General features: G+C 45.1%; 1 protein-coding gene across 2 annotated transcripts in view; it reads right to left on the bottom strand.

The window, feature by feature from the left end:
* The window catches only part of RIPK2 (receptor interacting serine/threonine kinase 2), a 155,418-nt gene that overhangs the window by 41,391 nt on the left and 86,560 nt on the right, over nucleotides 1–27,467 (bottom strand). For both annotated transcript variants that reach the window (XM_029591619.1, XM_029591620.1), the window contains 3 exons: nucleotides 21,968–22,017; nucleotides 10,924–11,085; nucleotides 365–450 (listed from right to left, as the gene is read on the bottom strand). In XM_029591619.1, coding sequence (XP_029447479.1) covers nucleotides 365–450; nucleotides 10,924–11,085; nucleotides 21,968–22,017 — 298 coding nt within the window. The remainder of the gene's footprint in view (nucleotides 1–364; nucleotides 451–10,923; nucleotides 11,086–21,967; nucleotides 22,018–27,467) is intronic.

Genomic DNA, 27,467 nt, shown 5'->3' with positions numbered 1-27,467 from the left:
ATTATTATTTTGCAGTTCTTACTAAATATTCATCTTCTTGGTCAAATGTCTAATTTTGTAGCCACTGAAATTTGGAAAACACTTAATAGTTTCCTCCACTTGCTTCTTCCTGGACAGAATTATTTTGGGTGACTTGGGCTGATTGAAACTAGTGATGATGCTACAGGATCCTGTGCTCCCAAGCTCTGCTGTTCAGGAAACATATTTGATTTAAGCTAACAATATCTATTTGATTTAAGCTAACAATATCTATTTGTAAAATCAACATGTGGCATGTTGATTTTACAAATAGTCACTGAAACATGGTGAAACAAATTGCTCTTTTCAATCTGAATGAGAGGGTTGAGCATATGATGACACTTACTTTTGTTTTCTTCAGCTGTAGTATAGCTTCAAGTATATCTATTTCATCAAATGCTGTCATTACTGGTTCCAGCTCTATCAAGCATTCTAAAGAGGAAAACAAAAATATTGCAGTAATTGTGAATCACCTGTTAAATATGTACCTAAAATGGGGATGTTGCTTACAGCAATGTTAAATTAAGTTGACAGAAAGGGTCAAAGTATTCCTTTTAGGGTTATATAGGATGGCCAACTCTGGTCTTTAAGAGCCACAAACAGGCCTAGTTTTCAGGATATCCATTATGAGTATGTGTGAGATATATTTTAATACAATGGAAGTAGGGTATGCAAATCTATCTCATGCACATTAATTATGGATATCCTTGAAACCGGACCTGTTAGTGGCTCTTGAGGATCGGAGTTGGCTGCCTTTAGTATACAGCATTATTATTAAATATCCTTAAAAGGTAACAAATTACTTTTAATTAAAAGCTATTTTGGTTTATATATTGTCTATACTCCTAAGTGCCTATTCTTTAGAGATGTGAATCGTTTTTCTGATGGATGAAAATATCGTACGATATTTTCAAATCTGTCAAGTATTGGGGGGTCCCCGAAAGCAATAGGAAAACCCCACAAAATTTTCATGTGGTTTTCTTATCGTTTTTGGGGGGGTGGGGGGAAGAAAGGGCACACAGAAAAAAACCCCAAACCCACCCCGACCCTTTAAATCTAATTATTTAGAATCTCCCACCCTCCCGATCCCCCCCAAACTTTCCTAAAGTACCTGGTGGTCCAGTGGGGGTCCCGGGAGCGATCGCCCACTCTCGGGCCGTTGGCTGCCACTAATCAAAATGGCGCCGATGGCCCTTTGCCCTTACCATGTGACAGGAGCTATCGGTGCCATTGGCCGGCCCCTATCACATGGTAGGAGCAATGGATGGCCCGCGCGACACTTGAATTATTCACATGGAATAATGATTTTTTAACCAGTGTCACCACCTTCTATTGCTACTGTGAAAACTTTGTACAGTCTGCCACAGAGTACAACTACAACAAAAAAAGAACATGATAATATGAATCAATAGAACCAAAAGACACAAGTTAGAGGTGCAAAACAGGAAAGAAAGAGGAACACTGGAGCCATTGAGGAAGGGAGAGGTGGCGAGAAGAGAGAGAGAAACATGAGTGAAGAAGAAGAGACATGGGGAAGAAATAAATACCAGGGAATACACAAGGGAGAAAACAAGTTAAAAAGAAATAGTGGTAAGAGGGAGATAGATGGAAGCAAATGGAAAAGAGCAAAAAAAGGTCAGTGAAATGGAGACAAACAAAAGATGGGATGTTATATGTTATGAAAATAAATGCAGGAAGAGAAACACCAAGATTGAGGACAGACAAAAAGCATTGAGGCAGATGAATAACAGGAACTGTGAAAAAGAAGTTACTCAAGAGACAGAAAGATGGAGGGACTGAGTAGCAAAGGAAAGGGAAGGATGTTGGGAGACATATGAAAGGAGAGAAATAGGGGTAATAAATCATCATCATCATCATCACTGTACATTTATATCATGCCTTTCCAACTGGAGAGTTAATAGCATGTTACAGCAAATTAGGTATAGAATGTTACAGCAAGTTTGGTTTACAAAGTGAATATCATGGTATGGCTACAGGGGGTACTTAGTATAAATAATGGTACACGTGTAGCATTAATATTTGGAAAAAAGGGATGGGTAGGTGCATAGAGTAGATAAAATAAATAGTTTGTGTTTTGGTCCGACACATGAGATATGCCATCTAAGGCATGTGGTCATTGTTAATATATTCATCAAATAGAATATCCATTTTAAGCATATATGGTAATATATGACTGTTAAAATATACATACAGTCCATAACATATATTTGAGGGTAATATAAACTGTCTAATTAGTGCAGATTGCTGTGAGTTTTATATGAGCCTGTTTATTTAGGGGAGACTGATCGCTAATGGACTTTAAGATGGCTCATTCCTCAAGTCTGAAGAGATGGTTCATTTCTCAGATCTGAAAGCTGTTCCAAAAAATACAGGTTTCTAGTAGCTTTTTGAATGCTAGGAGGTTAGGGGCTGGTTTGATGTTGGGTGGTAGAGAGTTCCAGAGGATTGGTGCTGCTCCTGAGAAAGATTTGTTCCTGGTGTTGGTGAGGCACATTTCCTTGGGGGAAGGCACAATGAGGAGGGCTTGTTCCAGTAAGCGTAGAGGGCATGAGGCAACTGTTTAGGTATGGCAATGCCTAGCCTTTGAGAATTTTGTAGGCTAGGACCAGGATTTTGAACTTGGCACTGTAGGGAGTAGGGAGCTAGTATAGGGATTTAAGGAACCGAGTGATCCTAATGAAGTTACTTACATTTTGCATCATTCAAGCTGGTGCAGTTTGGATGAGTTGCAGGGGCTAGTTTAGTTTCTTTGGGATTCCAATGTAGAGTAGGGATGTGAATTCATGTAAAACAAATGCACAATACTGTTGTGCTCGTGGGTGGACCCTTGTCCTGGAGCAGTGGAGAATGGCTCCCTGGTAGGGACCAAGAAGCACCTGCCCCCAGGGGGCGGAGCGCTGGAGGAGACAGAGGCTAGAATGAGCTTCACCACTGGAAGCCTGAGGACCCCCTGGGAGAAGCCCGTAGGGACCCAGGCCGCTTGGACTTAGGCGGGCCTCGCAGGGTCTCCTGGAGAGATGAGAGTCAGGCGTGCCCACAGATTGGAGGGGAGCGCGGTCAGGTTCGAGACTGGAGGTCAGATGGAGCAAGGAGGACCAGAACAGCGCAGGTGATGACAAGGCTAGGAACAGAGCCAGAATCTTGCGATGTGGTCGAACAGGCAGAGGTCAGAATCTGGGGATCAGTCCAAGGAGTGGTCAGCAAAGCAGGGGTCAGGTTCCGGAGGTCAGACGAGGTCACAGGCAGGCCGGGTAGACGAACAGATGAACAGACGAACAGGAACAGGAGGATGCTGGAGAACTAGGAAGCAGGAACAAGGCAGGAACAGGACTGGAACAGAAGGATCCTGAAACGAGACTTGGAACAAGACTGGAACAAGGTTCAGATGCAGTGACAATCTAGCAAGACACTAACCCGATTGCCAAGGCAAGGAAGTACAAGCAGGGACTTCCTCATATCAGGGAATCAATCAGGGCGCGCTGTGGAGCTAGGACCCACCCCTGGCCCTACAAGAGGCCGGGCGGTCTGCACATGCATGCGTAGGGGCATGGCCAATGCAACTGAGGATGCCAAGCTCCGGCATGAGGCCCGATGTGTAGTGGAAGGCCTGGCGACCACTCCGCGGGACACCGAGACCTGGAACAGCTCGCAGTTACTGCTAGGGAGGCCAACCCGGGACCTGCCATGGAACCAGGGGAGGTGAGCAAGCCCATGCGCGGGCTGGGCATGGACAGGGTGCGTAACAGTACCCCCCCTTCTAGGTTCCCCTATGTGGCCGTGGTTTGTCAGGGTGAGCCCTATGAAAGTCTTTCAGGAGTTCCTTATCAAGGATGTTGTGGGAAGGTTCCCACAAATTCTCCTCGGCCCCATAACCCTCCCAGGCTAGGAGGTACTCCCAATTCCCTCGACGCCGATGGACGTCGAGGACCTCTCTTACTTGGTGGGATGAATCAGGTTCTGTAAAGACCTGTGGAGGAGAGAGAACTCTACGTGAGGGCCAGGAGAGGACCAACAGCTTCAATAAGGACACATGGAATGTGTTATGAATACCCATGGCACGAGGTAACTGGAGTTGTTACGATACAGCTCCTACTCTTCGGATTACCGGGAATGGTCCAATGTATTTAGGAGCCAAGCGATGAGAGGGAAGTCTCGGTTGTATGTGTCGAGCACTAGCCACACTTTCTGGTCAGGGCAGAAGAGTGGAGCAAGACGTCTATGAGCATCAGAATTATGCTTGGAGCACTCAGTGGCTTGGGAAAGGTGCTCTTTTACTTGGTTCCATACTTGACGAATGGTATGAGCCATGGATTGTGCCGCTGGAGAAGGAATGGTCAAAGGAACTGGAAGAGACAGCTGAGGTTGCCGTCCAAATACCACGGAGAATGGAGATACATCGGTGGCTGCAGCAACATGGGTATTGTGCGACAGCTCAGCCCAGGGAAGAAGATCAGACCAATTATCCTGTTGATCATTTACATAGGAGCGGAGGAATGTCTTCAAGGTCCGATTGGTCCTTTCAGCTTGACCATTGGCCTGTGGATGATAGGCCGATGTGTAGCTCAGGGAAATATTAAACTTCTTACATAGGGAACGCCAATACTTGGTGGCAAACTGTGGTCCCAATTCGGATATAATCTCCTTGGGCAGCCAATGAAGGCAAAATGTGTTCTTCAAAAACAGTTTCGCCAATTCTGGGGCCGATGGAAGGCCCAGCAAGGGAATAAAGTGACCCATCTTCGAAAAATCGTCGATGATGACCCAAATCACGGTATTGTTCTGGGATGGAGGTAGGTCTGTAATAAAGTCCGTCGAGATGCTGGACCATAGCTCGGTAGGTGCTGAGAGTGGTTGAAGCAAGCCCCAAGGCTTTCCAGTAGGTGGTTTCTGTTGGGCGCAGATGGAACACGAGTCCACACAGCTTCAGGAATCTTGCACCATATTTGGCCACCAATAGTGTCTTCGTAACATCTCTAAGGTCCAGTCACGATCAGGGTGTCCTGCCAACTTGGAATCATGAGCCCATTTCAGAACTCTTTCACGTAATCTACGCGGAACGATGGTTTTTCCAGTAGGAATTGTAGTGATCACAGCAAGGGATATACAGGCGGGATCTATAATGAAGCTAGGAACTTCAGGGACATCTTCAGGTTCAAATGATCTTGATAGTGCATCAGCACGGAGGTTCTTGGAACCTGACGGAAACAGAGAACGAAGTTAAACTGTTCAAAGAAGATTGCCCATCGGGCTTGTCGGGGGTTCAGGAGTTGAGCCTATTTAAGGTGCTCAAGGTTCTTATGATCAGTGAAGATGGTAAACTTGTGTTGCGCCCCTTCCAACCAGGGGTGCCATTCTTGGAGGGCCAACTTGACTGCGAGGAGTTCTCGGTCACCAACTTTGTTCCATAGGAGTAAACTTATGTGAGCAGAATGAACAGGGTATCAGTTTACCCTGAGGATAAAACTGGCTCAAGACGGCTCCTGCACCAATTGCAGAGGCGTCAACGTCTACGATGAATGGACGTCTAGGGTCCAGATGCTGAAGGCAAGGGCCAGAACAGAAAGCCTCCTTGATCCTCTGAAAGGCGGCTTGTGCTTTAGGTGTCTACACCCGAGTGTTGGCCCCTTTCTTAGTCATAGTGGTGAGCAGGGCAACCAAAGTAGAATAATTGGCAATGAAGCTCTGGTAATAATTGGTATAGCCAAGGAAACATTGTAAGACCCGTAGGCCTACTGGCTGAGGCCAGTCGCAGATTCTCTGGATCCATAGAGAACCCTCGGTCGGATATGATGTACCCTAAGAAGGGTAAGCGATTATGCTCAAACAGGCATTTTTTCAGCTTGGTGTACAGATGGTTCTCTCTCAGATGTTGCAGGACGATCCAAACATGATCTCGATGAGATTCAAGCTCTTTGGAAAAGATCAGGATGTCGTCAAGATACATGACTACGAAGGAATACAGAAGATCTCGGAAGATCTCATTCATAAGGCATTGAAAGACCACTGGGGCATTACATAGCCCAAAGGTCATCACAGTATATTCGTAATGACCTTCCCTTGTATTAAATGTGGTTTTCCAGATATCTTCAGGTTGGATGCGAACTAGGTTGTACGCCACCTCTCAGATCCAACTTGGAAAAGATCCATGACCCTTCAAGGCGGTCAAACAGTTCACTGATAAGGGGCAGGGGATATCGGTCTTTGCAGGTTATGGCATTGAGACCCCTGTAATCAATTCAAGGGCATAAACAGCCGTCCTTTTTCTTAACGAAGAAGAACCCCGCCCCAGCAGGGGAATCAGAAGGATGAATGAATCCTTTCTCTAGGTTCTCTTTAATATACTCAGACATAGCTTGAGTCTCGGGCTGAGACAATGGGTAAGTTCTGCCTCTGGGAGGCGTAGTGCCCAGCAGAAGTTCAATAGGGCAATTGAACTTGTGTAACGGAGGCAAGGTATCCGCTTTCTGCTTCGAGAAGACATCTTGGAAGTCAGAGTATTGCGGAGGTAAACCAGGCAAGGTAACAGAACAGGAACTACTGGGGATACATGATGTAAACAGGTCTTCTGACTAAAATCTCTATTAACGATTAACAATTTTCGCACAGTTCTACAAGCAATGATATTCGCTAGCACAGATTATTGTAACTCCCTGCTTTTAGGACTACCTCAATCTACAATTCGACCTCTGCAAATATTGCAAAATTCCGCTGCCAGAGTTTTGACAGGCAAAAAAAAGAGTGACCATATTACAGGAACACTTGCTGAACTCCACTGGCTTCCAATTGAACAAAGAATACAATATAAAGCACTTTGTATAATCCATAAACTAATCCACGATGATAAAGCCGACTGGGTTAACACGGCACTGCGGGTGCACGTACCACAAAGAAACCTGAGATCTGCAAATAAAGCTCTACTAACTGTCCCCTCTGTCAAATCAGCACATCTCACGCAAGTAAGGGAAAGAGCACTGTCACTGGCTGGTCCTGTACTCTGGAATACCATGCCACTTGAAATAAGACTATAGACAAATCTGAAATTATTCAAAACTAATCTGAAAACCTGGCTTTGTAAACAAGCATTTTATAAAGATAAAGAAAAGGAGAAAAAATAGTTGAGCGATAAGGATGCACCAAGCTAGACGTTTTTAGTAACCTACATAAGCACATTAATGTTAAAATCAAACTGCCTAATTTTTTCCTAACAATCAGGTTTAACTTACACACCTAGTTTATTATTTTAAATTGTTACCATACTATGATGGCACATGAGTAATTTGTAATCTATACCACCCATATTTCTCTTTATCGTGCCCTTCTGTAAACCGTTGTGATGGTATTTAACTTAACAACGGTATAGAAAAAATTTTAAATAAATAAAATAAATAAATAGAGCCCCACTGTACCAACTGCAGGGAATGCCAATCGAACTGGGGTTCATGGGCCTGGAGCCAGGGCAGCCCCAGGATAACTGTATGTGTTGATTGTCTCAACACGTAAAAGGACATCTCCTCCTCGTGGAGAGTGCCCATGGTAAGACGAACAGCCACTGTCTGGTGGGTGATAAGCCCTGGAAGATGTTCTCCCTGGAAGGAGGCAATGTGGAGGCTCACCTCTAATGGCTGGAGAGGAATGTTCAGAAGTTTGACAATGTCATTCATAATGAAGCTGCCACTTGCTACGGTATCGACAAGAGCAGTGGTGGCAAAGGTGTGGGCCTTGATGTCCAGAGACACGTGAAGCAAGAGTTGAGGGCCAGTAACAGTTGCGCCTAAGCTCGGGACCCCCGCCGGGCTCAGGCATTGCAGTTTCCCGGACGAACCGGGCAGGATTGCAGACGATGTCCAGAAGTGCCACAGGAAAGGCAAAGATCCTCCTTCCGCCGATGGAGATGTTTGGTCAGAGACAATCGCCCACGGTTCACCTCCATAGGTTCCACCACAGAAGAGGGTGGCGGTACTAACGTCTTCGCTGGAGGACTGGAGACATACGTGGGATGTGTTGTAGGACAGTGGGGAGCCTTTACTTCTAGGTGTCTGCCGGAGACGATGATCGATCTTCCCGGCAAGGGAAATCAGGTCCTCTAGAGATGTGGGAGTCTCATGGACGGAGAGCTCATCTTTGAGAGCACAGGAGAGTCCATCTAGGAAGATGGCTTGCAGACAATCTTCTTGCCACCCAAGCTCTGTGGCCAGAGTCCTAAATTCCATCGTATACTAGGAGGAGGTCCGTGATCCTTTACGAAGGTGGAATAGGTTATGGCTAGCAACAGCCTGGCGGCCTGGGTCTCCGAAGGTCTGCTTGAAGAGAGCGATGAATTCAGATAACTTGGAAAGTATGGGATCAGAATGTTCCTATAAGGGAGAGGCCAATGCAAGGGCATCTAATCTACTTTGTTTTCCTAACGGCTTTCTTAGACGGCCTACCCTCCTGTTTTGTCGGTCCACCACTTTGGTTGAGCCCTTGAGTTCCAGGGGCCAGCAGGACTTAAGAGGGTCCTAAGGGTGGTCAGAGAGAATCTCCAGAAATGGGCCAAAGTCATGACAGGCAGCAATTAGTCAGATATTGTGTGCGGGTTGAGGGTCAGGACAGTCAGCAAGCAAGGTGTAGTCAATGGCTGTAGCAGAAATTAGCTCCAGGAGGCAGGCAAAAGAGTAGTCAAGATACGTAGCAGTGGTCAATACTGGGTACGCAATATGAGGGCTAGAGACAAGGAAGAGATAAAGCAGGAAGCTAGATGAGGAAAGGCCAGAGGCAAGGACTAGGCAAGGCCAGAAGGCTGGACAAGTCAAATCTGGAAGGCTAGATGAGTGTAGAGCAAGGACAACAGGAGTATGAAGCAACACGCACTGGTATAGGCAGGAGGACTTGTTGCTGAGGTGAAGAGTAGCTGCAGAACATGGGCTTAAGCAGCCCAGTAATGCTGATGTCATCCAAGTGCGCTGATGGAGAGTTCATGCCATGGGCGTGTAGGTGCATGCATTCCTAAAGACAGCAGGGATGTAGCGGCATTCAGGGACGACTGGTGGTGGTGTCCTGGGTCTTAGTGCTGCACGGGGTAGAAAGGCCTATGAAGAAAGGCTGAAGGGGTTAGGGCTGTTCAGCTTGGAGAAGAGACGGCTGAGGAGGGATATGATAGAGGTCTTTAAGATCATGAGAGGTCTTGAACGAGTAGATGTGACTCGGTTATTTACACTTTCGAATAATAGAAGGACTGGGGGCATTCCATGAAGTTAGCAAGTAGCACATTTAAGACTAATCGGAGAACATTCTTTTTCACTCAACGCACAATAAAGCTCTGGAATTTGTTGCAGTTAGTATAGCTGGGTTCAAAAAAGGTTTGGATACGTTTTTGGAGAAGTCCATTAATGGCTATTAATCAATTTTACTTAGGGAATAGCCACTGCTATTAATTGCATCAGTAGCATGGGTTCTTCTTAGTGTTTGGGTAATTGCCAGGTTCGTGTGGCCTGGTTTTGGCCTCTGTTGGAAACAGGATGCTGGGCTTGGTGGACCCTTGGTCTGACCCAGCATGGCAATTTCTTATGTTCTTATGTTCTTATGGGAGGCCTTCGCGACCGGCCAAAATGTAACACACACACACACACACACACATACACACACTTCCTCTGTCTTGTTCATACTCTTCACATGGCCTGTGGGACTGGGAAGGTCTGAGAAGGAAGGCAGGCATTGTGTAGCAGCAGCCAGCAGCACCTGGCTACATATACCTTTATTTTAGCAAGACTGGATGCATATAGCAGATAGCAACTTTAATTTTTTCAGGTTCGCAATGGCAGTGCAACCCACATGGTACTCAGTGATGGCTGGAACATGAGAGGAGTGGACATGGATAAATGGTTGGGCCAGCTGGGAGAGAGAAAGGAAGCAGCAGTCCAAACAGTATGACTGAGTAACATGACAGTGAAGTGGCAACAGCATGCCGCCACTGCAGACATGTTTCACCACATTGGAGGAGCCGGAACTGAAGAGAAGAGCCAGTTCCAGTGAGGACAGGCAGCACAGCAACAACCTAATTTCAAGGCCCAACTTGGAGGAGATGGAATGGAAAGAAACATATCAGGCCAGAAAGCCCTTTGAGGAAGCAAGGTAGTGCGAGTGACTGAGGGAGGCTGAGTCAAGGGAGAATGGAAATGCTCCTAGCTGTTTCAGGAAAAACAACATAGCTCTGTTCTACTTCTTCTGCGGCTGTGTGAGCCACCAAAAAAAGCAGGCATCTGATTGGTGCGATTGGTGCGATGCCATCAATGCTTATTGGCTACTGTATACCAGGTATTGCTTAACCGGGTTTTATTGTTTTAGCCGGACACTGTAGAAAAGGCTGTAAAACTGGACTGTGCATTTCAAAACTGGGGAGTTGGTCACCATAGGATAACTTTAAGACTGTTTTGAGAAAGTTCTAAAGTTATTTGGCTAGCTTTGCCGAATAATGCTGAATATCTGCATTATTTAGCTAAGAGAGCCAGATAACACTGCTTTGCCTCAAAATGCCCCCTACCAGCCCCTGATTAATCCAGCTAAGAATTTAGCTAGATAGCTACTTAGCTGAATAAGTTAGGGATGGTGAAACCAGTGGGATTTTCCTGAACTTAGCCAAGCTATTTGGATATGGACTCCAAGAATGTAGCGTTTTATTATGCACAGACTAATAAATAAATAAGGATCTCATCATGAATTAAGGAACTGCCTAATCTTAGAGGTTTAGACACAGATCTAGACATATTACTTTCTCTCCCCTGAACTGGTGAAATTTGGGGATTCTTTAAAAAAAAAATCATGTCAATGGATATTAAAAATAATAAGTAAGCAATAAAGAAAATGTAAGCCCATAAAGAAGTTCTATAAGAAAAAAGTTGAACTCACTTAAAAAGGATGGCCTCTCATCTGGATTTTGTGCCCATGCGCTAGTCATTAGTGGAATTATTTGCTCCCGATGAGGAATGCAGAGTGGTAAACTCTCTGCGCTGGTATCCGGACGTTTTCCTCCTGACACGCTAAACATAATCTGCATAAGGTTTACAGCTCCTGTCAAAAACAAGTATTGGATAAACAATGCATCTCCTTTCTAAGCAGAGAACCTAAATTAGCTCTAAGACACAATTGCCAGCTCTTCATTTACAAGGACTATGTCTCTAAAATAAGAAAAGCAGTAATGGGAGAAAGAGCATTTCCATGCAGGTGGTGTGGCCTGTTGGAGAAATTCAGGATCCAAAATAAACCTGAGGGTTGTTAAACCTCTGAGACAGTGTTCATTCTTACTAGCTTAAATCGGCAGTGTAAAAGAGAGTCAAAACCCATTACATTTTCAGATCTTTTTTTCCATACTGATTTCTTGGCCAAATCATCCTTGTTTTACAAAACATACATTCAGTCTAAAATATGTGATTTATGTTCTAGAAATATGACTAGGCTCCCTCTGTGAGTTTAGTATACATAAACTCTATACTACCAATAAGAGATAAGAAATTGTGGATAGACTATCGGTGAAAAAACAATTAGTCACACTTCGTCATTCTAATCTATCTATCTTAGGCTATATACATTCCTAGCATATATATAACTTATGTTAGGTATATAAACATATTGTATTCGTGTATGTAGCCTGTGAACTGTGATTATATCTGATTGCTGAATATACAAAACAATGAAGTATGTCCTGAACTTTGATATGCACATGCAATTCCAAGAAGCCATTTGCAAGCAATGTGCTCCAAGTTTTGATTTTGATGTGCCATTTTCCTCTTGCCAGGGCAGGAAGAAGGATTTTTGGACCTCTAGCACATAAAAAAAATCCAAGGCCCCTCCTCTCTATCTATAGGCATGGAAGATACAATCCAAAGAGGTCAGTCTCTGTGTAGATTTTGCAAGCACATTGGATGAGAGGGTGATCCCTGGATTGTTTTCTGAAATGAGAGATTGGGTAAAAGAGACAGTAAAATAAGAAAAACAGATTGTAAATGAGTAAGAGGGAAAGGGAAAGTGAAAAAGGATGTGTGTCAATTAATGATTCTTTGTATATGTTATTTTTTTCTCCTCTTTCTAAACCCTCCAATCTATACATGTTCATTTTTCAACCCTCAGCACCTTCATCTCCACCCTCCTGTGTACTGGTACTTTAAGGAGCTGGCAGGCAGACAGATCTCTCCTTCTCTTGACATCAGTAATCCATCTTTCATTCTTTGATTCTTCTCCCTTCTTTTTTTATCTTTCAATTTCTTGCTCTGCCCTCCCAAACTTTGAATTATTTTGTTCCCCCTTCCCAGCCTTACATCTCTCTCTCTCCATCATTTTCTTGCTCCCCCTCTTCCAGTCCATCTATCTCTTTCTCTTCCCAGGCTCTGTTCCTCTCCTTCTCTCCTCCCCCAGCCTTTATCTCTCTTGCTCCCCCTTCACCTCTCTCTTGCTTTCCCTTTCATCTTTCTCTTGATCCCCAACTCCCAGTCCTTCATCCATCTCTCACTTTCCTCCCTCAGCCCTCATTTCTCTTCTTTTGCTTTCTCAGCTATTCAGCTTTTTCTTGCTACTCCTTTCTTCCTCATTTTGACCTCCTTCTATATAGCCCTGTTAATGGAATAGCAAGCCTCAGTCTTGACCACAAACTGCAGCTCTATCAGCAACCCAATACAATGCCTCTAGTAACCATCACTATTGCATGATGTTGTGTGTGCTGGCTGCAGCAGGCCCGCGGCCCGGCCCTCTTACCCTTTGCTGCCAAATCCAGTCTCTGGCTCCATTTCCCTCACGGCTGTAGGCCGCTGGCTCCTTCCCCGGGCTGCCCCCAGCGTTCTTGTCTCCACAGCAGACTCCTTTGCTCCGCGGTGGGCCTCCCCACGTGGTCCGCGGAGATATGCCGCCATCCAGCACTGCGCCCCTCCCTAGGCGCACGTGCATCTCTGTTTCTTTTCAAGGGCCCATGGTGGAAACTTGGCTGCAGCCCTGGATGATGACGTCGCTGAAGCTCCGGAATATAAGGCCGGGCTCAGCTCCTGTTAGTCGTCTTTGCAACAGGTCTCCATGCTGGTCGTGTACGTCGATGCCTCCTAGTGATTCCTTCATGTTCCTGGTTCCTGTTCCCTTCGAGTTCCTGTTCCTGGTTTGCCTTCTTCATTCCTGAAGCTTTCCTTACAGACTGATCTTCTCCTGGACCCGACCTCTGCTTTGCCCGACTACGCTATCGATCTTCTACTGGACCCAACCAGTGCTTTGCCCGACCGCTATTGATCTTCTCCTGGACCCGACCACTGCTTTGTCTGACTACGCTATTGATCTTCTCCTGGACCCAACTGTTGTGTTCATGCCTGCTCTTCACCCTCACTCCACCCTCTCTACTTCTTTGGCGACTCCCTCCGGGTCTGATGGACAGCTTGCTGCCGCGGCATCTCCATGCCGCTTCTCTCTGGCGTCCCCGGACCGGCCTGACACTGCGGATCCACCATGTTCCTGATGATGTAGGGCGCGCGTGTGCTCCGAAGTTTGTACCAGCAAGGGCGCGAGCCTCGAGGGCGTCCCCCCGTAGTGACATCATCCGCTTCCAACATAAAAGGTCTTTGCTTACGCTTACTAATTGAGTTAGCAAGGATTCGTCCAAGCTACTCTGCCTCCTCAAACTTACCAGGGGTGCCCGCTCCTCGGGGGCCCTGCTCTCTCTTCTTGTTTTCAGATTGCTAAGATGGGATCCGGTACTCGCTCCTCAAGGGCCTATGTCCCTGAACGCTCAGAAGACTCCCTATTACCTGGAAGCGATCGCAGACATGAACATTGTGAGTTTCTATTTCAGATGACCGATAGGAACCGGTACTCACTCCTCGAGGGCCCATGTTCCTAAAACCCTTTGAAGACTCTCTTCTAATTCAGAAGCTATTTCAAATACAGATATTGTGAGTTCTTATTTCAGTTTGCATATAGGAACTAGTACTCGCCTAGAGGCTCCTGTTCCTGAATATACTAACTATTCTCTATTGCCTAGAAACCATTACAGAGATAGATACTGTGAGTTACCATCGATCTCTCAGAGCTTTCCCTGGAACCAGATACTCGCTCCTTGAGGGCCTAACTCTCTCCAGCTTCTGAGCCTTCTTATTAATCTATGTAAGTGTATCATCTACTTCTGGTTATGTATCCAGCACACCCTGTCTACTCACTATCTATGACTCTCTCTCTACAGCTCAGCAAATCCAGAGACAGCAGTTCCAGTATCTGAAGCACTTCAGCCCTACCGGGCACATCAGCTCACTACTGCCACCTCTGGTGGTTCTACTACCTGTCTAATAAAGAACTATCTGTGCCTGTCTCCATACTCCAGCCTAGTCAGTGGTCCCTTTCATGATATCCTCCTGAGGGCGCTGTCATCTGCCATCGGCCCAAGGATTCACTATTTCACATTAGAATGCTCAGCTCTCACACTTCAAGAGCTGAGTACATTGCTAGTCCCTCCCCTCTGGGGGAGCAACTCTAACAGATTGCTAACTCCTAGCAGAAAAGATAACACTGACCACTGCTTTGCCCGACCACGCTACTGATCATCATCTCCTAGTCCAGACCTCTGCTTTGCCTGACCACGCTACTGATCATCACTTAGTCCAGACCTCTGCTTCGCCTGACTTGACTTCTACCTTGCCTTGCCACTGCTCCTTGATTGCCGCCAACCCTGACTTCAGGCTGTTCTATGATGCCTTTACTGTCTACGTCCGGACTTGGCCTTTCAGGCTTCGGCCTGTTCTTGATCGGGCACCCCCTGTCAGACTTTGGTTCCTATTGGTGCCCGGGTCTCTGGGATTCTGCCACGTCCAGTACAGACTCCTCAGTTCCTCCGTTGCTGCCTCTGGGCTGACCTCTCCATCTTCACCTCGATGACTACATACGGAGGTTCACCTAACTCCAGCCGGCCCCGGTACCCAAAGGCTCAACCTGTGGGGAATGAGGGCTGGTATTGGCGAAGCTCCAGCTGGCCTCTGTCAGTCATCCCACTCCACCTGCCGATGGTGGGGACCCATAGGATCCCTCCTATGGATAGCGTTAACCCACCTCGGCCCAAGGTTCCACCTCCTGTGCAACACATGATGGCTGGGACACCTTCCCTTTAGAGTTTCATGATTAACAGCACTTAACAAAAAGGTGAATTGTCAGTGGAATATCACAAGGATAAGTCCTAGTTCAAGTAATGTTTAATATAATCACAAGTGGTATAACAGAGGAGTTAGTAAGGAAGGTACGTCTCTTTGCAGATGCCACTCAGATTTTCAAGAGGATAGACACACTGATGGATGCTAGTTAAAGTGGATAATATGAAGCATGTCAATCAGACTTGATTGAATTCTTTGAAGCAAAGATCTGGGGGAAAGGGGGGTAACCGAGGAGCATGCATTAGATGTGGCTTATCTGGATTTTAATAAGGCTTTTGATACTTTTCCACATAAAAAGCTGATGAGCAAGCTAGCAAGTCAGGAATTTGGATTATGTGAAAAGTTGGTTAAGCAAGAGGACTCAGAGAATGGTGGTCAGTGGGTTTCATTCTGTGAAGGGAAACTGAGAAGTGGGAAGACCTCGGGATCACTGCCAGGCTCAGTCATCTTCAACACATTTATAAGTGACATTTTGGAAGGGCTAAGAGGGAAATTGTGCCTGTTTCTGGATGATATAAAAATTTGTAACAGAGTAAAATTGCCAGGGGGATATAAATAAGGAAATATGACTTTAAAAACTAGAAGAATGCTATCAGAGGAAAGAGTTTGAGGATTACCAACTTCCCTAAACTTCTGATTCTATCTCCTACAGAGAAATACCTGCAGGAAATTTAGAGGAACCTTCCTTGAAGCCAGCTTCAATATCACTATACTTACCATACCCCTTGAAACTGGTTTTTCAAGAAACACAGCCTATGCCAGGGTTATTGTTTCTACCATAGACTGAAAGATCCTAATAAGCGTTTTGCCTATGTACATAGAACATTTCTGACATTTTTATTTGACTGCTTTTGGGATTGCTTTACTATGAGAACTGTATCTCCTGTATAATCAGCATTATTAAAAGATTTGGATTAGCAAATGTTGCTTACCTGTAACAGGTGTTTTCACAGGACAACAGGATGTTAGTCCTCACATATGGGTGACATGACAGGATGGAGCCCAATCACGGAACACTTTTGTCAAAGTTTCTAGAACTTTGACTGGCACCTACTGGGCATGCCCAGCATAGCACTAAACCTGCAGCCAGCAGGGGTCCCCTTCAGTCTTATTTAAAGCTACAGGAAGTGCCGACAAATAAAATAAGAAAACTACAAACCCAACACCGCGGGGCGGCAGGCGGGTTTCGTGAAGATTAACATCTTGCTGTCCTGTGAGAACACCTGTTACAGATAAGCAACATTTGCTTTCTCACAGGACAAGCAGGATGGTAGTCCTCACATATGGGTGAGTACCGAGCTGAGGATGTCCGAGAAATGCACCAAATGTACCCAGATGTGCAATAGGCACTAGGACTGGGGTGAAATTTGATAGAGGGCATCCTGAACCCTAACGGGCAGGTGGAAGGTTGCGCAAGACAGATTGGCAGACGATGGAATCTTGTCTTCCGGCTTTGTCTAAGCAATAATGGGATGTAAAGGTATGGAGAGAACTCCAGATAGCAGCGCTGCAAATGTCAGGAAGCGGAACCGAGCGTAGGTGTGCTACTAAAGTCGCCATGGCTCTCACAGAGTGTGCTTTAACACGGTCTTGAAGTGGAATGCCTGCTTGCTGATAGCAAAAAGATATGCAGTCTGCTAACCAGGAGGAGAGAGTCTGCTTGCCAGCAGGCTGCCCCAATTTGATGGAATGGAAAGAGACAAACAATTGAGTGCTTTTCCTGTGGGCAGCTGTACGGTCTAGATAAAACGCTAGAGCCCATTTACAGTCAAGGGTATGCAGAGCATGTTCTCCTGGATTGGAGTAGGGCCTGGGAAAGAAGGTAGGTAGTATAATGGATTGATTAATGTGAAAGTCCAATACTACCTTAGGTAAGAACTTAGGGTGAGTGTGAAGTACTGCCCAGTCCTGCAGAAGTTTAGTGTAAGGCAGATAGGTAACTAAGGCCTGTAACTCACTAACTCTGCGAGCAGATGTTATTGCCAAAAGAAAGATCACTTTCCATGTAAGATAGCGAAGATCACAGGATTGGAGAGGCTCGAATGGTGGTTTCATGAGCTGACCCAAAAGCAGATTGAGGTCCCAAGAAGGGGCCGGAGGGCGCAGAGGAGGCTTGAGGTGAAGCAAGCCCTTCAGAAAACGTGTACGAGGGGTTGTACTGAAATAGGAACATCCTTGACACCTCTATGGAAGGCAGCTACCGCACTGACATGCATTCTGATGGAGGAGGTTTTTAGACTGATTCTGACAAGTGCCAAAGATAGCCTAGAAACTTCATGGTGGAACAGGTAAAGGGATCAAGAGATTGTGAAGAACACCATGATTTAAACTGGTTCCATTTGTAAAGATAAGATTATCTGGTGGAAGGCTTCCGTGAAGTAATAAGGACACGGGAAACTGGCTCCAAAAGGTTAAGTGGCTGAAGAATTAACCTTTCAACATCCAGGCCATCAGAGACAAGGCCTGAAGATTGGGGTGGTGTAGGCACCCGTCGTTCTGAGTGATCAGAAGTGGGTCCTTTCCCAAAGGAATGTGCCTGTGAATGAAGAGGTCCTGAAGTATCGGAAACCACACTTGGCGAGGCCATTGAGGTGCTATCAGGATCATAAGTCCCTTGTCCTGACGTAACTTCATGAGAGTCTTCGAGAGAAGTGGAAGTGGAGGGAATGCATATAGGAGACCTGTTGTCCACGAGAGGGAGAATGCATCTCTTGGCTGAGACTGTTGGCTGCGAGTGAGAGAGCAAATGTTCTCTACTTTGCGGTTCTGAGGTGATGCAAAGAGGTCTCTGTGAGGGTAATCCCAATGTTGGAATACTGTGTCCGCTACAGTGGGGTTGAGGGACCACTTGTGTGGTTGAAAGGCGCAACTCAGCTTGCCAACACATTGTCCACTCCCAGCAAGTAGGTGGCCCTGAAGTACATCGAATGGGAGAGGGCCTCCACCCATATCTGTGCAGCCTCCTGACACAGTAGGTAGGAGCTCGTCCCTCCCTGTTTGTTGATGTACTACATGGCCACTTGGTTCTCCATCTGAATGAGGATGACCTGGTTTGAAAGGTGATCCTGAAATACCCTGAGAGCATATCTGATTGCTCGCAGCTCCAGGAAATTGATTTGGTGTTTCTCTTCCTCTGGAGACCAAGTTCCTTGTGTCTGCAAATCAGCGACATGGGCTCCCCAGCCGAGGTGGTGAGAATTATTTGAGGGTCTGGAGCCTGGAAGGACAGGCCTTGGAGGAGATTGATCTGATTTTGCCACCAGGCTAGAGACTGACGAAGTGAGTCGGTGATGTGGACAGTGGTTGATAGAGATTGGACGGACTGAGTCCATTGTGACCTTAGAGTCCACTGCATGACTCTCATGGCCAAGCGGGCCATTGGGGTAACCTGTACTGAGGATGCCATGTGTCCCAGCAGGATGAGGAAGTGGCGTGTAGTCGTGCGGTGCTGAGACTGTAGCTGGTGTGCGAGAGAGATGAGAGTGAGAGCTTGCTGTCAAGGCAGAAATGCCTTTGCCTGCAAGGTGTCCAAGTCTGCCCCATGAATGATAAAGTTTGAGATGGGACTAAGCAGGATTTCGTGTAATTGACAAGAAATCCTAGTGAAATCGGAGTGTGTAAAGTAAGACGTAGGGACGACAGAGCAGCTTGCTGAATGGGAGCCCTGATCAACCAATCGTCTAGATAGGGGTAGACGTGAACACCTTGAGTCCTAAGGAAGGCTGCTACTACTATGAGGCACTTGGTGAAGACTCATGGTGCAGATGCCAGGCCGAATGGTAGCACTTGGTACTGATAGTGCCTACCAGAAATCTCAGGAACCTGCGATGAGATGGAATTATCGCAATGTGTGTGTATGCATCTTGGAGATCGAGAGAGCAGAGCCAGTCTCCTTTTTGCAGAAGAGGAAGGAGGGAACCCAAGGTCACCATCTTGAACTTTTCTCAGTGGAGGTACTTGTTGAGGGCACGTAGGTCCAGAATTGGATGAATGCCACCTGATTTTTTGGGGATTAGAAAGTACTGGGAATAGACTCCTAGGCCTTGTTGGGAGTAGGGCACTGGCTCTATTGCTCTGGACTGGAGGAGGAGGGAGACCTCCTGCTCCAGGAGAAGTGAGTGGTCGGATGTTCTCCATGTCGGTAGAGGTGGGGAGTCCGGTGGGATGGAGAGAAAGTTCAGGTGATAACCTTGCGAGATTATGGCAAGGACCCACCGGTCTGAGGTGATTGCGTGCCACCTGTTGTTGAAATGGCACAATCGACCTCACACTGGTATCTGAGGCAGTGGAAACTGACTGCTGCTCTCTATGCAGGAGTCAAAAGCCGGAAGCAGGGCCCAGGTGAGGAGCTACCTGCGGCTTTTGTTTCCGCAATTGACAAGACTGGGCCTTTTGGAAAGGTCTCGTGGAATGAGTTCTAGATGGTGGTGGATAGGACGTCTTTGGAGGGAAGAATGACTTTTTAGTATCCTTCCTGAAAGGCTGTTTGGAGGAATACTCAGAGGGCATCAGAGAGAGCTGGGGAAGGGTCTCATGGTGGTCTCTGAGTTCCGCCACCGTCTGCTAAATCTGTTCGCCAAACAGATTGTCTCCTATGCAGGGCAGACAAGCCAGGCCCACCTTCTTGCCAAAATAGCAGTCGCAGATACCCTGGAGGTGTTGTCGAAGATATCATAAGAGGATCTTATTTCATGCTTCCCTGCCTCGAAACCCTTGTGTACCAGGGTTTGAAGCTGTTCCTGGAATTGCTGAGGCAGGGACTCTGCAAAGTCCTGTATCTGCTTGCATAAGACCCTGTTGTACTGGGTCATATACAGCTGGTAGTAGGCGATCCGAGAGATAAGCATTGATCCCTGGAAGACATGCCGGCCAATGGCATCCAGGAATTTCTGTTCCTTACCTGGGGGAAAGGAAGAGTGGGGTTTTGATCTTTTTGCCCTCTTTTGGGCATATTCTACAACCACAGATTGGTGATCCAGCTGAGGTTTCTGGAATCCTGGGACTGAATGGACCAAATAAGTGGCATCAGCTTTTCTGTTGACTGGAGCAACAGAACCAGGGTGTTACTAGTTCTTTTTGAGGAGATCCAAAAGAACCTGGTGAATAGGAATGGAGGTTATTTCCTTGGGAGCATCCAGGAATTGTAACAGCTCCATCATTTGGTGCCTATCATCTTGCTCAGTCTGTAATTGGAAGGGAACCAATTCAGACATTTCCTTCACAAAATTTATGAAGGACAAGTCCTCTGGAGGAAAATGCTTCCTACTTTCAGTAGGAGAAGGTGGTGATGGTAAATCATCGGTATCTTGAGATGAATCATCAGTCCAAGTGTCATAGGATCAGCCCCTGTCCCTGTAGGAACCTGAGAAGGATGGGACAATGGTATTCCTGAAAGTCCTGGTATAGGATCTGAAGGCATCGAGGGAAGTACTGGAGGCATCAATGAAGGCACTGAGGGCACCGGTGCAAGCATCAAGGGCATCGATGGATGGATCGGTGGCACCGATGGGCGCATCGGCATCGATGGTTGAGGCATCAGAAGGACTCCCAATGGAGGAATACGGAACGGTGTTTCCCCTCCTGATGACAGGGTAAGCGGGGAAGGCACCGGAAGCCATCAGTGACCCAGGATCCATCGGTGAAAAAGCGACTATGAGCACTTCCATCTTTGAGAGCAGCAGTGCCAATGCTGCCGGAATGGGATCGATGGTCGGTTCCGCGATTGGCACTGATTTTGGTGCTGGTAGACCTTGGAGTTTGTGCATCGACTTATTGATGGCCTCCTGAACCATCCAATCCAGTTCTTCTCGGAGCCCTGGAGCAAGCAGCCCCGGCTCCAGAAGGGAAGAAGTAGGCAGAGGCATAGCCAGAGGGACCACCGTTAAAGGCGGAGTTGCGGCTCCCGATGCCCATCTGGGTGAGGGTTGCCTTGGTGACCCGGTCGCAGAAATGGTCAGTGCCTTTTCTGGATGGGGTTTCTTTGATGGCGGCTCGGATGATGGTGAGGTCGATGATTTTCCTTTATCGATGGTCCGAGACTTCCGGTGTCATTGCCGATGTTTTTCTCTATGATCCCCTTGGTCCTGAGGGGGAGTAGAGGTAGTCGAAGGCTGAGAAGTCGTCGACGCCGGACGGTCACCGGCCGGTGGCCGATACTGGCGTGAAGTGGACGGTGCCGGTTCAGATGACGTCGATGCAATAGATGGCATTGGAGTTTGAGAAAGGAAGATAAGTTCCATTTTCTCCATTCTGGCCTTGCAACCTTTTGGTGTCATTAATGCACATTTGATGCAAGTCAGGACATCATGTTCGCACTCGAGACTCATTACACAGACTTTATGGGGTCTGTTATGGACATGGTGTGAGTACAGTCCGGGCACCGACGGAACCCTGACGCCATGGCCTTTGAAAAATTTAGCCACGGTACGGTCGACGGCCAGTAGGCCGCCAGGACCAAACTCGACGGGAATCGACCGAAAATGGATAAAAACTTACCGGAGTATCGCAGGCCTCAAAAAACAACCAAAATAGGAAGTAAGATAATAGTTTGAATTATCTTGCTGCTCTTTACATATTTACCATATTCATTAGATCATAGTAACAGCAGAAATTCAAACATTATAATTTTGTTTAAATTAAATGCAGATAACCCAGCAGATATCTCAGCTTACCCACTTTTCAAAGAATACCCTGTGAACATTTTGAGCATAATACAAAGGAAAAGAAACAACTACTGAGAAAGCAAAATAGAAAAATGTGGGCCGAAGAGGGGAATGACTGCTCACCTTCAAAGGGCTGTTTTCTCGACAATACTTCCCACATAATGATAGCATAGCTGTGTGCGATAAAAAATGAACATCATTATAAAAGTGAGATTTCAACATATATTCATACACATGTGCACATCTGAGATAACAGAAAAAAAACCCCCAAAAACTGAGTAAAATCACAAAGCTATGTTATTGTTATTAGAGAATTGAAATCTGTACAATGGAGCTTACTTTTAGTGTGCTGTATGTCTGCTAAGGTTAGATAATTCAAATATATGTTTTGCATACAACATCATTTTGGTCAAATGAACATTCTGTTTTTGAGAAATGCATTGCACACTAACCTTTCTATCATCTCATCTACCCTGTCCCCAGTCCACAACACCTTCTGGCATCTTATCATAAGAAGATTATATCCAGAGGTATTGCAATTGCAATTACTTTGGAAGGGATAACACTGTTAGCAAAACAGAGTTGCAAACATTTTAATTAGGTTTAGCGTCTAGGACTTTATTCATGACATACTCGCATGTAAGTTTACTTGGACTGAGTGGAGACATTCCTCGGATAGGGCTTGAGAGGGATTTGGGGCCAGGGCTTCCATCAGACATACTAGGCAGTCGCTTAGAGCGCCAGAATCCAACTAGCACAAAGTCTGGAGGGGGAAAGGCAATGCAGCCAAAGAAGGGAGAGCAGTGCCAGAGCTGCCACCAATAGGTAAGGTAGGGTGGGGGGTGCGTGAGCGAAGGTTCGCCTAGGGCTCCAAAAACCCTTGCACCGGCCCCGGCGGGGTTTGGGCTTATACCTGTACTTTGTAAAATTTGAAGAAACACCTGTACGTTTTCAGGAAAATTCTGTATATACCAAACAGCAAGTGTGACTTGTGTGGGTAATTACCATGGGACTCATGTGCGTGTGTCCACTTTGAAAACTGGTGTAACTTATGCATGTTTTTAACAACTTTCTTATGAAGGCTCTTTGAAAATTACCCTCTCGATGGCTTTTGTGTTCTACTGTTCTTCAGGAAGTTCATGCTATTACTCTTTTAAAATCTTGCAAAAATCAATATATGAAAAAAAGATCACTCCTATGAATAACAGATTTTATTAAACAGAATAGATGTTAATAAAAAAAAGGTACAAACCAAAGTGATAAAAGCACATAACATTATGAGCCCAACTTTCAAACCTAGTACAGCATTTGTGTGGCATTACGTGGATGCGAGGAGTTTAAATGCTAGTACTTGATAAGCTGTGCAGAAAATTCATATTTTCTCTACCCATTTTATAAACATGCATGTATTATAAGCACATATAAAATGTCAAATACCAGGGTCTTTTACACTTAACTATAGGACCATCATATTAGGCTACAATCACTGACTTTAGATCGTGTGAAACTGCCTGTATTATAATCATGTCCACAATTTTATATCTTCTTTTTGTGCACTTTTTCTATATTTGCATTAAAAATGACATTAATTCTTATGTTAAATCACTTCCAAGTATGTTATATCTCTTCCAAAATTCCCCACGAATCAGTATATAATATGTATATACTTGAAATGACATCTTTTTTGTGCCACTTTCTCAAAATATCCCAATAGAACAGAGTTTTGGTTAAATGTTCTTCAGGGGGAAGGAATCTGATCCATAGCTGTACCTCCACAAATTCTCATATTCTGACTCCTTGGGTGAGGACTTCGGTGATGTCCAAAGCTCAGCCAAGGTCTCAGAGAGGGGGTGCTTGGCAATTTTGGACTGGATCCTAAGGAACTCTGATGCCCTGGAAAAGATTTCTTCCCCAATAGGCTGGAGATGACCAATGGGGTGGTGAGCATTGACCCGATCCCCCTCCAGGAATTGGCATTGGTTCCAGCATCAACATTGGTGCCAGTACCTGGCCACTGGGCAGTCAAAGGGACTCAAGAAATGACTCAAAGATGGTTGGTACCAGGCCAGTGCCCTTCATGCCTTATCCAAGGCCTGCTGGATCTTCTTGTCCAACTCCTCCTCAAAAACAGCTGATGCCAACAGTGACTGGGAGGTAGAAGGGGTGTATATGCCCTCCTTGGAACTGAGAGGTGTATCAGTGGCTGAAACCAGGACCTGTGGAGGCTGTTGCAAATCCCAGGACTTTTGAGAGGATGAGCTCTCCTCACAGGATCGCTTAGGAGGGTTCTCAGCAGCCAGACCATACCTACTCCCAACATCTTACATTGATTGAGACCAATGCAGATACTTCTTCAGCTCTCTTTGAGACCCGGTAATAGAATTCTGCAGTGTCAGTGTTGAAGAGGTGGCAACCCTAGCTGTCTTCAATTGGGAAGAATCAGATGATGTTCTGCCCTTGGGTTCCCTAGTGGCCCTTGGTACCAGGGAATGGATAGCTTCTCCAATGCTGATGTTTCTTCCACTGGTGCAGCCCTGAGGTCCATTGATGTCTATGCCTCTGATGCCGATGGCAGTGGATCAAACTTATGGTGCCTAAAATGCTTCTTTATTAGGTCCATTTGGGAGCAGTGACCTTTTGGGGGTCATGGTTGTGTAATCATGACACACCAGGACACCTCCAGGCATAGGACCAGTGATAGATATGACCCTGGTGCACCGGGGACATGCTGCTTGACTGAAAAATAAGGGATGCAAAATCAAACTTGATGGTGACGGCAAATGATGTCTGCTGGGCACCAAAGCCGAGATGAGACGGAACCTTAAAAACACATGAAAATCCTAGCTGAGGAAATTACAAGGTTAGAAAAATAGTACAATACTGCGAGGCCCCACAGTGAATGATCCTGCTTTAAAACTCCACAGCAGAGGCCTAAGCAGGAGAGTGAGGCAAAAACTGTGATCGGAGGTTCTGCAAAAAAATAGAGACTGAAGGGGCCCTTGTGTGGATGCATGGTATATTAGCATGCACAGGCATGCAATCTGAGGCACACTTGAAGTTACAAGAAACTTTGAAGGCAAATTTTTGTGCCAGGCTCCATCGGATGATATCATCCATGTATGAGGACCACAATCCTGCTTGTCCATGGAAAATACTAAGAAACATCACTAAGCTAACAAATAACAGATTTAAAACAAATTGGAGAAAGTATTTTTGTCAATTTACACACCATCAAGCTGAGGAATTTATACCTGGAGGATGTGGCCAAAGCAATTAGCAAAGCTGGGTTTAAAAAGGGCTTGAACAAATTCATGGAAGAAAAGTCCATAAATTAATCAGGTGACTCAGGGAAACTCACCACTTTACATAAGGAGTGAGCAGCAAGAAATTGAATTGACTTTTAGAGATTGGTCTCTGTCAAACATAGGATGCTGGGCTCGATGGACCTATGCTCTGATCCAAGATGGCATTTCTTATATTATTATACATGATGGCAAATATTTTATAATGCATGCATGTATAACATTTTTTAAAAACTTACTTGTGTATACTTGTAATCACCAATTTGCTGATACTTGGACCAGGTCACCTAGTCCTTCTGCAGTGCACACAGATCCTCTAGCATTTACCCTGAGCCCTCATCGGTTTACAAATATCTGCCACCAAAAACTGCAGACCACAGGCAAGTCTGATTTCTCTTGTGCGAGTCAATTAACAGATGTAAAAGTGTATGAAAAAGGTTGGCTACATATAGATGTATATCTCTTACAAAATAGGAATTACTGCACGTAATTCTGAACACCGCCCCGGAATGCCCCTAGACTACCCATTTTTCCCAACAATAAAATATATGCCCAAAAACAAACATATATGCATAGTTTCAATGTGTATAAAATAGATTACTACCAAAATTGAAAACCAACTTTAAGTGTACAACTACTCAGATATTTGGAAAATGGAGGAAAAAGACCTCAGAGCCTCATGTTTGTTCTATCCAGAACATACAATATGTACGAGGTAATTATAATCATTGGTCTCCAACCAGCCATTCTTTTTATTTTCAATGCTATATCGGAAAAAAAAATGTTTTACTTTTTAATTTTCCTTAAAATTGATGCATTCAGCTCTTTAAATGGCTATTAGCAGTGGGAGACCGCCAGACGAAAAACAATCAGATGTTGGATGCTTTGGGTTAAAAGTTATTGCTTTGAAACAGCCTTTTCTGGAGAAACATCGGCTGATGTCGGCACAAACAATATAACCGATGGACTGTTCAGTATACATCGATGTGGTGTACAGATAAGTTAAACAAGTCACTGCATCTGTCAAAATTAAGAATATTGTCATTTAATTTTGAGCAACAAACATAATTGTGATGGAATTCTGAATGCATCAATTTTAAGGAAAACTAAAAAGTAAAACAATTTTTTCCGATATAGAATTGAAAATAAAAAGAGTGGCTGGTTGGAGGTTTCTTAAAGACCAATGATTACAATTACCTCGTAGATGTTGTATGTTCTGGATAGAACAAACATGAGACTCTGAGATTTTTTCCTCCATTTTCCAAATATCTGAGTAGTTGTACACTTAAAGTTGGTTTTCAATTTTGGTAGTGAAGTTTTGTTTGGAAGCATCAGTGCTTCACTCAATACCTTGCATTGTGTATAAAATAGATTATACATCCTATGTATGTGCATATATGCTATTTTTGCGCACGGAACCGCTTTGGAAATGTCCTGTTATATGAATGTGACTTCTATTACTACTAAGCAAACCTCAACAAGACAACTTTTTGTGATAATAATTGTCTGAAGAGGATAATCTATATTATATATATATTGCTAGTAGAAACCTGCAAAAAATTTGCATTGAAACTCCACTCTTTTAGCTCTCTTCCCTCTTTTGCTTCATCCTTTCTACCCAATGACTGGAAGGGGGGCAATATGTAAATCTACAGCTCTAACACTACATTTTCAAAAGGGAAACTTTGATAAAATGAGGAAAATAGAAAAAAACTGAAAGGTGCAGTTGCAAAGGTTAAAAGTGTTCAACAGGCATAGGCATTGTTTAAAAATACAATCTTAGAAGCACAGTCCAGATGTTTTCCACACATTAAGAAAGGTGGAAGGAAGGCAAAACAATTGCCGACATGGTTAAAAGGTGAGGTGAAAGAGGTTATTTTAGTCAAAAAAACACAGCCATCAAAAATTGGAAGAAGGATCCATCTGAAGAAAATAGGAAAAGGCATAAACATTGTCAAGTAAAGACAGGCTAAGAGAGTTTGAAATTAAGTTGGCTGTAGAGGCAAAACCTCATAATAAAAGCTTTTTAAAATATATCCAAAGCAGGAAATCTTTGAGGAAGTTAGTTGGACTGTTGGATAACTGAGGGGTTAAAGGGGCTCTTAGGGAAGATAAGGCCATTGCAGAAAGACTAAATGAATTCTTTGCTTCCATGTTTACTAATGAGGATGTTGGGGAGATACCAGTTCCAGAGATGGTTTTCAGGGGTGATGAGTCAGACGAACCAAATGAAATCATTGTGAACCTGGAAGATATAGTAGGCCAGATGACAAACTAAAGAGTAGCAAATCACCTGGACCAGATGGTATGCATCCTAGGGT

This window comes from Rhinatrema bivittatum, chromosome 2, assembly GCF_901001135.1.
Source record: "Rhinatrema bivittatum chromosome 2, aRhiBiv1.1, whole genome shotgun sequence".
In the NCBI taxonomy this organism is placed as follows: Eukaryota; Metazoa; Chordata; class Amphibia; order Gymnophiona; family Rhinatrematidae; genus Rhinatrema; species Rhinatrema bivittatum.
Note: the sequence above shows the minus strand (reverse complement) of the source record. Positions and strands in the feature narration are given on the sequence as shown.